At 37.2% G+C, this 14,754-nt stretch overlaps 2 protein-coding genes across 2 annotated transcripts; one reads left to right on the top strand and one right to left on the bottom strand.

Moving 5' to 3' along the window:
- The first annotated feature begins 1,904 nt into the window (after window positions 1-1,904).
- On the top strand, window positions 1,905-7,446 carry LOC111198050. Its single transcript, XM_022704736.2, has 13 exons — window positions 1,905-2,877; window positions 3,010-3,395; window positions 3,903-3,977; window positions 4,076-4,183; window positions 4,300-4,422; window positions 4,520-4,645; window positions 4,723-4,866; window positions 4,955-5,371; window positions 5,453-5,587; window positions 5,790-6,002; window positions 6,079-6,339; window positions 6,417-6,545; window positions 6,620-7,446. Exons 2-13 carry the CDS (start codon window positions 3,201-3,203, stop codon window positions 7,202-7,204), a joined length of 2,511 nt encoding a protein of 836 aa, XP_022560457.1. The 5' UTR covers window positions 1,905-2,877; window positions 3,010-3,200; the 3' UTR covers window positions 7,205-7,446.
- A 3,113-nt stretch (window positions 7,447-10,559) lies between these two features.
- On the bottom strand, window positions 10,560-12,949 carry LOC111198051 (protein SAWADEE HOMEODOMAIN HOMOLOG 2). The gene is made up of 9 exons (XM_022704004.2): window positions 12,730-12,949; window positions 12,369-12,454; window positions 12,246-12,291; window positions 12,008-12,140; window positions 11,750-11,825; window positions 11,577-11,628; window positions 11,343-11,486; window positions 11,146-11,265; window positions 10,560-11,007 (listed from the first exon to the last, which is right to left on the bottom strand). Exons 1-9 carry the CDS (start codon window positions 12,781-12,783, stop codon window positions 10,750-10,752), a joined length of 969 nt encoding a protein of 322 aa, XP_022559725.1. The 5' UTR covers window positions 12,784-12,949; the 3' UTR covers window positions 10,560-10,749.
- Window positions 12,950-14,754: the final 1,805 nt, after the last annotated feature.

Here is a 14,754-nt window from a genome sequence, read left to right as displayed (position 1 = left end):
AGGACAAGCCATGCATTACATATTTGTGGGACAACACAAGGATCATGGCAGACAAATTGTACTAATTCTTGGGGATAATTTGTTCTAATCCACCATTGCCTCCACCAGTTTTGCATTATGCAAATACCAAGCTCTTTTTTTTTGAACACTCGAATTCCAAGCCCTATTTTGAAAGCAAATGGGAATGTGCAATGCGTTGACTTTTAGTTCTTTTCAGTTATGCGTTGATTTTAATTGTTCTTTATAGGTATATACTTTGATACTTAAATGTAATTTTTTCTTTATTTTATTCAGTATTGTCTATACTAATTTCTGGATGACAGGTTGTGTGTATGTATTTTAATATCTCACTCAAGCAAGCAAGCAATGCTGTCCGACCTACCAACTTTAGCAACTCCTAGTTCACATTTTAACTTTAGAAACTCCTAGTTCACATTTTTATATTGTTTCTTGTGTTTTTCATTAAACAATGCCATGATTTGTACTATTCACTGATGGTACATAGATTAAAACTTTTTTTCTTCCGTCGATAATTTTATTAAAAAGGAAACGGGCCAAGTCCATGGCCGAAGCCCAAGTACAAGCGTACTAAAACAAAAGCCCATAATACAAACCGGGCAATTACAACGAACAGGCCGAAACCAAAAGGGAAAGCACGGCCCAACCGGCCCAATACACAAACGCGGGCAGTTCGCCCTAGTCGCGCCGAATCGAGACGGCCACCGACACCATTTTTCGGCGGAGCTCCTAACCTGCAGAGCCTCCACACCTCCGTAGTTGTTCTCCGCAGCCAAGTCTTCACGCCGGAGAGTTCATCGACCACGTGAGATCATCTCCGACTTTGCACCACCAAACACTTTGGACAGGCGGCGGAGAAACACCACACTTTTGCCCTTAGCTTCGCCGGAACTCAAAACATGCAGAGCTCCCGACTAGAAGCACAGCTATCATCGAAGCTTTTCCTTCTTCTACTCGGAGAGAGTATACCGATGTCAACGATTCCTCATCCGATTGAGATCCAAGATCCAATTATACCCACTTAACCGCGAGCCAAACAGCTCACACACATAAAGGAACCAAAGTCCAAATTAACGGACCACCACAGCCGGCGACGTAAGGAAGAACATACCTTCACATCCCGGAAACTTGACCGACGACGGCGGAGCTGTCGAAGCCTCCACCCCTCGGAGATAAAACCGGCGTCGACAGATCTGTGCAAGCCCCTGTCTCCCGGGAACCGGATCACAACTGACCATACGACAGGCCCACCACACCCACTCCTCTTGCGACCGCGTCTTCCCTCCAGCGGTAGAGACCACCAGAATTTAGACAAGGCGGGGGGAAATCTTCACGCTAAAGCTAGGAGGGTTCTTGGTGACGCAAGAAACTTGAAGGAGACGAGAAGAAGAAGATCCAAAGCCACGGGGAGGAGAAGTTATTGACAACGGCTTCTGCGTCATCACCGGCGAGGGCAAAAGCAAAGCTATCGACATCTCCGCTCTCTTTCTTTCTATCTCTCTCCTCCCCGTCGGTCTTCCGTCTTTTTTTCTTCGGTGTGCGTTTGATGCGTTAAAGATCACATAGATTAAAACTTTAGGATCGATATTTCTTGCATATACATGGTTTGTACTATTCACTAGTGCTTACGGGGTGTTATTAGTTCTAACTTCTAACTTCTAACTTCTAACTTCTAACTTCTAACTTCAAACTTCTAAAATAAGAACATGCTATATTAATCACTGATTTTGACGGAAGGACCTCCAGTTTCAATAGCATTAAATAAAACGAACAACATGTCAATAATTACGGGGTTGAGCGAAATGACTATTTACTTATCCTGAACCTGTTATATCGAATCGCATTCATTTAATAACAACAAATGTTTATAGATTTGGAGTTGGCTGATTAAGATCCATTATTAAACAAAGACTATTCGTCTAAAATATAATATATAATTCAAATCTAACCCAATGCGTTGAAGAAAAAATGTTATTTAACATGTGTTGCTTGGATTTGAAGTACATACATATGTCTTTAGATCTGAAATTATAAACGTTTCAGAGATTTCTTAATCCTTTGACGAAGAGACTATAACAAGGAAAGAGCAAAACGTGCCGCTCGGATCTGGTCCATGACGCGTCTTTTAGGTTATCTGAAAAGTCAACGGTAAAGGGGTGTAGACTATGACCAGTGAAGTGAACAGTCAATAACAGACGGCAGGCATATCGGACGGTCATTACTTTTTCCTGCTATTTACAAACGGTCGTGATCTCTCTCTGTGACATGGGACCAAGTAAACTTTATTATATTGATATCAACAATGGATTGTATTTATAAAAGAACATCAATTCGAGGTGGTGTTCATCTATAAGATAAAAAGCATACAGCAAGTATTCTGATACTTTTTATAATATCCCTTATTATTACCACGTTTTATTCTATTTCAATTTTCATACACAAAATATTTTTATTTTTATATGGCATAGTAAATTAACATCAATGGGTTGTAAAGTCTTTCTTTAAGTTTTTTTTGTTCTTTCCTGATAAGCAATTAAAAAACATACAGTAAGTATTTTAATAACTTTTTAATAATATTATTATTACCACGTTTGATTCTATTTTACTTTTTATGACTACAGTCTTATACTTTGGCAGAGTAAAAAATTAACGTAAGTTGGTATCATTGGATTGTATTTCTATATTGCCAAAAAAAAAGAGATTTATTTATATAAAACATAAGAAGACTTTTAAAAGTCTTTCTTTGAGGTTTTTTGTCGTAAATAAATTAGAAAAAGGCAGAAATTATGGGAGGACTCTTTTGTCACACAGTTGATGCTGTCTAAATATCCGTTACCAGAAGCTAAGAGTTACCGACAGGTAACTTGGGAGATCGGAGTTCTTGTCTGAAAGAGTCCCATTCTTATTAATCGAAACTTCTTCCCACAGACTTTTTCAGTTTTTTTTTCTTTCCCAGATTATTTACTGTTCTTTCTTCGTCCACTTGTGCAGAAGAAAATATAAATATCTCAACCCACCGTGGATCTGTGAAGCTTGTTGAACAAATCAAATGTTGTTGGGAGCTTAAAGAAAAGTTCTTACTTTATTCTTAAAACTCTTCAGATTCCAAGCTCAACTCAAGAAGGCTTTCAGATTCTGACCATGGATCCTTAAAGAAGCTTGAAGAAGCAAATTTGAAGAAGATGGTTCGGAGAATAAAGAGGAAAGGTTTCATAAACACCGAAGCTGCAAGAGAGTTTTTCAATCATCTAGTTGCGGAGAGACACTCTCTTCTGTTGCTGGTTCCTTTGGTGTTAGCTTTCTGGGCTATTGAGAGATGGGTCTTCGCTTTCTCCAACTGGGTTCCTCTCGTTGTTGCTGTTTGGGCTTCTCTTCAGGTAATCCACCCAAAAAGTCACTTCCTTTTTTTTTTCCTGTATTTGATTGCTGTGTGGGATTCAAGCTTACATATAGATAAAGTCTTTTTCTTGTTTTAATTTGCCCCTTTAAAAGGTTAATTTAATGGTTAATGGATATTGTTATAGAATCCTGTGATAAAGTTGGAGGCTTTATGCCTTTTTGTTTATACCTAACTTTTACAAACTTGTCATATACACCCAAAAGTGTTTGATCTTTCGAAATAGTTATGGTAAATTGCTTAGACATGGAAGAGTGACAATCTTTATATATATATATATATATATATATATTTGAGTTTGAAGCTTACTTATGTTACTATTTACTCGCTAGAATGTTTTGTGTAGGTTTCTTATGTTAAACTTGGTGAATTTTCAGGAGCTTTAGTCAATTTGTTCATATGCACACATAATTAGGATATTGAGGTTTACTGTTTAAGTCTTGCTTTGTTTTTTTCTCACTGCTGTTCATATGTTGTTTCTCTGCAGTATGGGAGTTACCAAAGGGCAATACTTGCAGAAGATCTAACCAGGAAGTGGAAGCAAAACGTTTTCAATGCTTCGGTGAGACTTTCTGTTACCCTCGTTTTGTTTTTTACCTGGAAACTTTTGTTACATTTGCTCCATTTTTACAAGACTCCTTTGATTGTCTTTGTGTACAGACTATAACTCCATTGGAACATTGCCAATGGCTGAACAAATTACTGTCTGAAATTTGGCTAAACTTCATGAACAAAAAACTCTCTCTCAGATTTTCTTCTATGGTAGAGGTCAGATTCATTCTCAGCTATGTGCTCTTACTACCTAACATGTGTTTTTGTGCCCGTTGGTTCCTTCTAAAACATTGTGTAACGTTTGGTATTTATTTTTTTAATCTAAAACGCAGAAACGGTTGAGGCAACGAAGATCAAGACTAATAGAAAATATACAGTTGTTGGAGTTCTCTCTTGGCTCATGTCCTCCTTTGCTGGGACTCAACGGAACATGTTGGTCTCAATCAGGGGAACAGGTTCCTTTACTACATTTTCTTTTGACTGCAAATATTCCAAGAAAAAGGTTTGGCTTTTGACTTAATACTTTACCCTTTTTTTTCTCTTCCGGTATAGAAAATCTTGCGGTTAGATTTCACTTGGGACACATCTGATCTAAGCATCTTGCTCCAAGCCAAGTTGTCCAAACCGTTTAACAGAACAGCAAGAATCGTCGTCAACAGTCTTTGCATCAAAGGAGATGTAAGTGTAACTATTATTGGTCTAAACTTTTAGTCTTTTCGTTGAAACTTGCGAGTCTTACTTCATTTATTCTACAGATACTAATCAGACCAACTCTAGAAGGAAAAGCAATGCTCTATTCCTTTGTATCTAACCCTGACGTTAGAATCGGAGTTGCTTTCGGCGGTGGCGGTGGCCAATCTCTTCCCGCCACAGAGCTTCCCGGTGTCTCCTCTTGGCTGGTTTGTTTCTCTTACATTTTCTCCAAATAATATTAGTTTTTTTTTAAACCGATAAAAGGGTAAAACCGTTATTCTCTTCCCGTTTCAGGTGAAGATCCTAACGGAAACATTGAACAAGAAGATGGTGGAGCCAAGACGAGGATGTTTCTCATTACCAGCCACCGATCTTCACAAAACAGCAGTAGGAGGAATCATCTACGTAACAGTAGTCTCCGGTAGCAACCTTCATCGCAGCGTCCTCCGCGGAAGCCCCTCCTCGAGAAGTCCCGACATTGCGGAAAGTAGTAACGGTGGCAGCAGCAGCAACAAACCTGTACAAACGTTCGTGGAGGTCGAGCTAGAACAGCTGTCTCGAAGAACCGAGATGAGAACAGGACCCAATCCAGCTTATCAGTCAACGTTCAACATGATCTTACACGACAATACGGGGACGCTTAAGTTTAACCTCTACGAGAATAATCCTGCTAGTGTCAGATACGACAGTCTCGCTAGCTGCGAAGTTAAGGTAATGACATGAATCAATAACACTGCTAAGTAGTTACATTTCGTTGCCGTTGAACGTTTCTTCTCTATTCAAATGTAACAGCTCAAATACGTTAACGATGATTCTACAATGTTTTGGGCCGTTGGATATGATAACGGTGTGATAGCTAAACACGCTGAGTTCTGTGGTCAAGAAGTTGAGATGGTTGTTCCCTTTGAAGGTGTTAGCTCCAGCGAGGTATATATACTTACTAGTCAAGTTTGTTTATGTATTTATTACCAGTGTTCAAGTGATCGGTACGCTTTATAGGGATTACTATCTAGGCGCCTAGACCAATTGTTTTTTTCTTAAAATCGTTATAGAAAAACTGTTTTATGGTCGTTTACTGTGTTATTTGCTTTGCAAGTTCGTCTCCTTACTGTTGTTATCTTCATTTTAGTTGACTGTGCGGCTACTTCTAAAGGAATGGCACTTCTCTGATGGCTCACATAGCTTGAACGGTGTTAACTCAAGTTCTTTACACTCACTCGATGGATCGGCTAGCTTGTTCTCGAAAACCGGTCGGAAGATAATCGTCACGGTTTTAGCAGGGAAGAATCTTGTTTCTAAGACTGGAAAATGCGACGCTAATGTCAAGTTGCAGTATGGGAAAGTAAGTAATCACTGCGTAACTCTGCATGTAAAGTGAGTTTATTTTTTGTTTAATATTCTTCTTGTTTGTGTAATAGACTATACAAAAAACTAAGACGGTGAACGCGGCAGAGGGTGTGTGGAACCAGAAGTTTGAGTTTGAGGAGTTGGCAGGAGAAGAATATCTGAAAGTGAAATGCTATAGAGAAGAGATGCTTGGCACTGACAACATCGGTACAGCTACGTTGAGTCTTCATGGGATTAGTAACAGCGAAATGCATATATGGGTTCCTCTTGAAGAAGTTAGTTCTGGAGAGATAGAGCTTTTGATCGAAGCTCTTAGTCCTGAGTATAGTGAAGTAAGTGTTCTTGAAGAAAACAAATCTCACTCTTTTTTCTCTCTTCTTTTCCTTGATGTTTTATCTTTTAATCTCAGGCGGATTCTAGTAAAGGCTTGATTGAACTGGTGCTTGTTGAAGCCCGGGATCTCGTGGCTGCGGATCTTAGAGGAACCAGTGATCCTTACGTCAGGGTTCAGTACGGAGAGAAGAAACAGAGGACAAAGGTAATGAAGAAACTGTTTTGGACTCAATAGAGACATAAGACAAAACTTTACTGTTGTTGTGTGTTTTTCTTCAGGTTATTTACAAGACATTGCATCCCAAATGGAATCAGACAATGGAGTTCCCAGATGATGGGAGCTCCTTGGAGCTACACGTCAAAGACCATAACACACTGCTTCCAACTTCAAGCATCGGTAACTGCGTTGTGGAATACCAACGGCTAAAGCCAAACGAGACAGCCGACAAGTGGATACCTCTCCAAGGAGTGACACGTGGAGAGATCCGTGTGAGAGTCACGAGGAAAGTCACCGAGGCTCCAAGAAGAGCCAGCGCGGACTCTAGCTCTCCGTTCAACAAAGCGCTCTTGTTGTCTAACCAGATGAAGCAGGTGATGATAAAGTTTCAGAATTTGATCGACGATGGAGATCTCGAAGGTCTTGGTGAAGCTTTGGGAGAGCTGGAGAGTTTGGAGGATGAGCAAGAAGAGTATTTGGTCCAGCTTCAGACAGAGCAGATGCTGCTTATCAACAAGATTAAAGATCTTGGTAAAGAGATTCTTAACTCGTCCCCTGTTCAAGCCACGTCTCATTCGCCGTCTAGGTCCGGGTCTGGTTCGGGAGGTGGATCGTATAGCCGGCTAAGATTACCAGCGCCAATGTAGTGTAGTTAGTTTGTGATCAACCTACAAAAACAATCTATGGTGTATATAGATAGATATGTAGGGCATTGGATAAAATGTTTAAAGAGAATGTGATCAGCCCTTTGTGTTACAGAAAGGTAGAAACCATCATCTGTAAGTTTGTTTTTTATTTCCATTGTTATTGAGTAGCCACTAAAGCAGTTGTAATAGTTTGTAAAAACTGTTATTCTGTTTCTAGTCTGAGAAATAATTTACGGAAACTAGAGAAGCTGTATACTATTCCAACCTCATGGTTCTCTTCTCTAGTCTTAAGTTCAGTTCACCGCATTAATCTCATATATATTAAAGATCTTATATATTAAAGAGAAACATTTTTTTAAATTATAACATTTAGTTCAATGTTTAGGTGTCAGCTTCAGTGTTCCTCACACCCTTTAGTTAAAAAATCTTATGTTACTAGAATATTACAACATATTTATTGCATGGACCGTTCATTAATACAAGACTATAATGTTATCAATTAATTTTCAAAATTGATAAATGCAATTGTATGTTGAAAGGAACACAAATTGATATACTGTATGTTACGTATGTTGTTACATAAATGAGCTTGAATCGGTAGTATATTTTATTCCATAAAAGATTATATATTTTTTATATAGTAAGTATAGATTTCTTGTAATAAACAGTGATTCTCTAGACATACAATTATTTCACTATCTCATGTCTAGTTCATACTCACACAATCAAAATTCCATATCATTTTTCTATGGGAAAAAATATTAGTAATGGGGCAAGTTAGTTTAAGCCGAAATTTAAAACTGTGGACATTAAAATAAAAACTTATCAACAACTATGGTCCCATACATTATTTATCAACCTTATATTCATGCTCGCGTGTTATATAGATTTTATACTTTATAAAATTATAATTATTACAGAACATTAAGATTTTTATGATCAAACATTATTATTAAAAACTCATCTCGCGCAAGTGTGAGTGTTATCAACTAGTAATCCATTGTAATTAATTGCATATCTAAATGACTCACCTTGACCAATATGTTACAACTAAAAAGCATGTTTGTTTGTTCAATAAATAGATAATCATCAGCATATGATGAAAAACTGGACTAGACCATAATTATTCATCATACATAAAGAATTAAATAAAGATTATCAAGAAACATTCTTGATTTCAAATATTGAAAAATTGACCAGTTTATTTGTTCTTCTTCTTTATTTCCTTTCTTTTTTTTCTTTTTATAGTTATTCAAAATAGTCTAAAACAAAACCATAACCACACTTCTAATTAAAGAATGAAGAATTAAGTATTTAACCAAGCGATCTAACATAGAATAAAAGAAATAAGTAACTAAAGAATTAATACTTTGATTTTTTTGAATGAACTCAAAGGTTTGACCGATTTCAAAGTGGTAGGCGGAATCAATTCTATTAGGATTCATCTGGAAAAAAAAACAATAGTAACCATCAAATTAAGTAACATAACAAAAACTGTACTAAAAAAACTCGTTATTACTTAAAAGATATACATATCGATTTCGACATGATTGATACGATTGATTCATCAGAGACGACACAGTGGTCCACTGGATGTCAAACCAAACTTTGCTACTTCGTTTTGACGCGAGTCTTCAGCAATTTTCCATGATTAAATTAACAAAAACCATATAAAATTAGAAAACCAAAACCCTAGGTTTAGTCAACATATACCTAAAAGAAGAGAAAATTACTCTAAAACCACATGTTGATCAACAAGATTCAATAGGTATTATGAATAAAGTATCTCACCTTAGAAATTTAAGAAAATCTTAAGTAATATATAAAGGATTATGCTCAATCCACTTATCACCAATCTATTCTATTAGAATTGAAGTACATAACAATACTTGCTTAATTTTAAGTGATTTCTTCTTATATCTTCATCATTCATTTTAAATTAATTTTAACCACTTCATTTATTGTATTTTTCAAATAATTCGAGAACATTTATTACACAAGTGTAAAATAGAATTTACGTATTTTAATTGCTTTATTACATCTTTTATACTCCATTTTAACTCTTCATAACTACTTTATTAATTAACTTTATCATAATAATTTGGTATCATATATTTTACGTGTTAACCATAATAATCTTAAAGGTTTGAATGTAATTGTTCCATTTCGTGATAAAAATTCAAACTAGTTAAGAAAACATTATTATTCGGTTACATAATCAGTCAGACATTAGTATTTAGGTTTCTGTTCGGGTATGAATCAATTCTTTTATGTATCAAAATTTTTAGGTTTTAAAATTAGGCTCCGTTTCGATATTATAAATTTATGAGCGGAGGCCGAGTCGGGTGAGTTCGGTTATGATGTGTAGGAATCTAAAAAATATCCAAATAACCTATGTATTTAGAAATGTGAATGAACAATTTATAAAAATGTATAACATATTATCCACGCGCGGATCAAAATCTAGTTGATTTTAACTTGAAAGCCCATAATAAATCTAGAATCTAACATGGTATCAAAGTGTATATCCTAAAAACCCCTAAAAGCCTAATTCATCCAACTTTTCTAATTAACCTTCTCAACCGGGTATAAATGTTTTACTGAACTCACTCGACCGAGTATAAATGTTCTAAAACAAGAGTCATCATCTCGAGGATGGTTTTAGGAATAAAATATCTCACATCAGGAATTTAACAGAACCTTAAGTAATATATATAAAGGGTTAGAGTCAATCCACTTATCAGCAATTAATGTTAACTCAGAAACCATAATAAACTCGAATCTAATACTAGGTCCATTAATAAGCCAAGTTTTCCCGCTTGGAGGATGAACAAGAAGAGTATTTGGTCCAGCTTCAGACAAGAGCAAACGCTGCTTATCAACAAGATTAAAGATCTTGGTAAGGAGATTCTTAACTCGTCCCCTGTTCAAGCCCCGTCTCATTCGCCGTCCAGGTCTAGGTCAGGTTCGGGAGGTGGATCGTATAGCCGGAGATTACTAGCTCCGATGTAGTGTAGTTGGTTTGTGATCAACCTACAAAAACAATCTTTGGTGTATATAAGATAGAATGTAGGGCATTGGGTAAAATGTTCAAAGAGAATGTGATCAGCCCTTTGTGTTACAGAAGGTAGAAACCATCATCTGTAAGTTTGTTTTTATTTCCATTCTTATTAAGTAGCAACTAAATCATTTGTAATTGTTTGTAAAAGCTGTTGTTCTGTTTCTAGTCTGAGAAATACACAAGCATTCAATTTCATGGTTCTCTAGTCTATGTTTAGTTCACCACATTAATAATCTTGATCCACATGTTACAACTTGCAAGCATGTTTGTTTGTTCAAGAGAGTAAACCATCAATAGATGATGAATAAGCTGGACTAGACCATAATCATTCCATCATACATGAAGGATTAAATAAAATGGCATGATAGTGTTTTTAGATGACTTGGTCATACTGTAAGTTTACAAAAGCTCCTGCCAAGTTAACCTCTACAGTTCTAGCTAGTGACTGTGAATATGGTCACAAAATGGGGATAGAGCAGATAGCCTACGCAGAACCAGCGGGGACAGTGGCTGCATTGGAGCCAGGTTGAACTGAAGTGGCTGAAGCGGAGATCAAACTCGGATCTTTCTTCTCGGGTACAACAATGGGAACTGATGCGCTGGATTGTGGAGCTGCAGCCGCGTCTGGAGCGGGTTTTTGGAGCTGATTAGACTTACCAAAGTCATTGGAAGAACTGTGAAGTTGCTGTAGCCTGTAATCTGTTTCAGGCCGCCGGCAAATCTTCCTCAAGGGAACGATTTCCTGTTGGGATAACGGAAAAGAAATAAAAAATAGGTGAGTGGGGAGGAGGGTTTTGCTTCAGATTCTTAAACCATGAAACAAAACGGAGCTGACAGGTAAGAAAATGGTTAGAGATAGCTTGAAAGATGAGCGTCCAACCTCGGACTGGTCGTGGCTGTAACGCACCAAGAACCTACAACGACAACCTCTTATATCGTGTCTTCTTCTTTGTGCATCAAGAACTTTGGCGTCAAAATAGAGAGCTTGATCTTTACCTTCCTGAAGATGTCATAACAAAAGTCTAGTCAGAGATAAACTCACATGACACTGATTGCTAAGAAACCATAGTTCTAAACCTGGAAGCAAAGAACGAGATCTCCAGCAAGAACTGCAACACATTCTGATGCTTCACATGGGTGTGATCGTAGCCTTATGTGCTTCTTGACTTTTATCCATTCATCTTCTCCAACTTCAAAACCCGCAAATCGAACCTGCACTTCCTGAAATATCCAACAGAAAAGATATGTTTATAAGCAAAACGAACAAGGGAAAGAACAAAGTAGTCAACTAGAAACTGGATAGGAATTTACCGGATCACCAGTCTCCAAGTTTCTATGAGCTAGAAAATTATGCACATCATACCTGTAATGTAAGTAAACAAAAGAGATACATATTAGAGACTAACACTGGAAAATGTAATGAGGTTGAAGAAAAGTATCATAAGTCAGCCAAAACTACTGAAAATCAAATCCAAGTAAATTACCATGCACCGTCCCTGGCAGATTTGGCTTCAAATTCCAAGTAAGATTTGTACGAATCACTCCTCATGACACCGGGAACTACGAGAATAAATAGTAAGCAATTACAAAAATGGCATCTATGCAAATATGCCCCATACTGAACTAGACTTATGGATAAGAAACTCAAAATGAAAGAGAAAAAAAAACCAATGAAACTTATTCAAATGAATAAGCTTCTCAGTCAATTTGAATTGATTGCAAGTACAAGGCACCTAATATACCTGAAAGCACATTTCTCATCTGATTTGTTGAATCCACACCGGGCGGCATGGAAGAAGACACATTAAGCTTCCCAGGAGCTTTATTCCTCCTTGCTCTTAGAGCATATCTCCTGTTTTGGAACCAGTTCCATATCTGTGATGGATACAAAAACAACACCTTCTTAAGAGGCAATTCCAACAGTCCCTTGTCTAGAAAAAAAAAAACTTTAAAAATCCTGAAAGAAAAAAAAAACATTACTTGTTTGAACTGCACAACAATCTTCCCCTTCCGCTCCACTGATTCACTGAAGAAGGTAACCACTTATTATATGATATAACACGAGTGCTTTTTAAGACAAAGCTACAAGGAAGGAGTAGAGACCTAAACTTGTCAGCAAGATCTTCAAGAATATGTCGACTTGGCATTGCTATATTATGCTGTAACAATATTCCCTCCATCTCCATTACCTTATCAACACAGAAGATTAGCTAAAGCAAACATGATAAAACCTTTTCTTCAACACAAAGGAATATAACTATATAACAGATAGAGATGAAAACACTTATGAACCAAAACGATAGAAAGTACTATACTTTCACAAGATGAAAACTGAATTGATCGATAAAAACTCAGTATTTTTTATAAAATAAACCTATCATGAACCACCAAAAAAGGAAAACGCTTCCCCAGAAATTAGTTCTCACTCAATTACAAAGAGAATAACATCAAAGATGTCGATCACCTCAGCCATGTTAAACCGGAACGCCGGACTGCCATTACTTGGAGGCCGACCCATCGCAGCTTCGTCTCACGAGAAAACGATTGGTGGCGGAAAGTGAAAACGATCGGAGATTTTCTCACTAAATTTTTGAATTTGCCAGTGAATCAGGCAACGCCGGTGACTCGCACGACAACGAAACGTAACCTGTTTTTTACCCAACCCGGTTTCTAATATATATATATAGAAAAACGGGATTGTAAAAAGCCCATTTTATAGGCCCAATATTAGTACGAAATAAAATCTTCTCCATATGGTAAAGTATTATTTAGATCTTTTTCTTTTTTTTAGTTTAGAGAAAAAGACAAAAATAGCACTAAATCAAGTTTTTGTTCTCAAACTAGCACTCAAGGTCAAAAGTCACAAAAATAGCACTTAATGTTTTATCAAAAGTCATAAACTTAGGGTTTAAAGTTAAAGGGTGGGGTTTAGGATTTAGGGTTTAGGGTTTAGAGTTTAGGGTTTAGGGTTTAGAGTTGAGAAATGAGGTTTTGGGGATAAGATTTAAAATTTTGAAAAATAAAAAAATTAAAATTTTCAAAGGATAAACTTAGAAATGTGCTATTTTGGTCATTTTAGTTTTTGAGTGCTATTTTTGTGATATAAACTTAGAAAAGTGTTATTTTGGAGATTTGTCCTTTAGTTTATCCGCCTGCAAAAAAAAAATCTCTGTATCTAAAGTCTAAACGATGGCTAAGAGAGTTCGCTGAAGCACTGTTTGATGGCTTTGGTTCCGTTTAAATTTACAGAAATGCCACTGAGGGAGCTCTCTTCCTTCTCCTTCGCTTCACGCGTTTCTATTCTATCCATTGTCTGCGAAACCTTCCCGTCACATTGTTCGCCAATTCTCTTCACTCCGTACGAGCGAACGTAGCAGCAATAATAGGAGTCATAATTAAGAACCGCCGATCAGATCGACAAATGGCCTCCGTCTTGAACGTGGAAGAACAAGAGGTTGAGAAAGTTGATGGTGATGGAGGAGTGGTGGTGAAGAAGTGCTTGCTCGTGACATGAGGTCATCTCCGAGGAAGAAAAAATCATGTTCCAGAAAGTGGGATTGAAGATGAAGTCATACTTTGCCCTTTGGTGAGTCTTGTTAACTTAGTTTCCTCTACGGCTGCAGTGAATGAGAGGTTGTAATAGATTGTAACAAATATCTCCTTTTAACACTTTTGCATGGATCCAACTAACATGCACTACAAGAAAACAGCGGTATTCTCACGGATATTCTGACGGAAAATGAAATCCTCGGAATATCCCGATGAATTTCCGAGGAAATTCCGAGGAAACACAAAATTGGGTTTCCTCGGAATTTCCTCGGAATATACCGACGGAATTCCGAGGAAATATCAATCCGTCGGAATATTCCGAGGAAATTCCGAGGAAAAATGTGTTCCTCGGAAAAACCGATGAATTCCGAGGAAATATTATAGCCGTTGGAGAGCCGTTGGGGGATTTTACAAAATTCCGAGGAAATTCCGACGAACTAGCCGTTGGCGTCGGAATTCCGTCGGAATTTCCTCGGTCTGTCGGCAGAATTTAAACTATAAATACAAGCACTCCTCTTACTCTTCATTCACTCCATATCTTCATCGTCTCTCTTACTCTATTTACACACGAATTTGATTCATAAAAAAATATGTCTTCTTCAAATTATTTTCGTTCTTGGATCGATCGACCTCATTTTGATCCGAACACGAGATTGCTTACGGAAGAATACCAACGAGGTATAACCGAATTCATGGGGTTAGTTCACCGACAACCGGAAGCAAAAACAGGTATGTTAAGATGTCCTTGCTCTAATTGTAAAAATAGAAAGGTTATTAAAGAGTGGGATGTTTGGACTCATCTATATTTGAGTGGGTTTACACGAAGTTACAAAATTTGGTATCATCATGGGGAAACTGATTATGAACATGGTAGTACTAGCGAACCTCAGCCAGCGGTTAGATTAGAAGAACCAATTAGAACGGATGTAGATTATGGTGT

The sequence above is a fragment of the Brassica napus genome, chromosome C5 (genome assembly GCF_020379485.1).
Source record: "Brassica napus cultivar Da-Ae chromosome C5, Da-Ae, whole genome shotgun sequence".
NCBI classification, from domain to species: domain Eukaryota; kingdom Viridiplantae; phylum Streptophyta; class Magnoliopsida; order Brassicales; family Brassicaceae; genus Brassica; species Brassica napus.
This window is presented reverse-complemented; position numbering and strand designations above follow the sequence as displayed.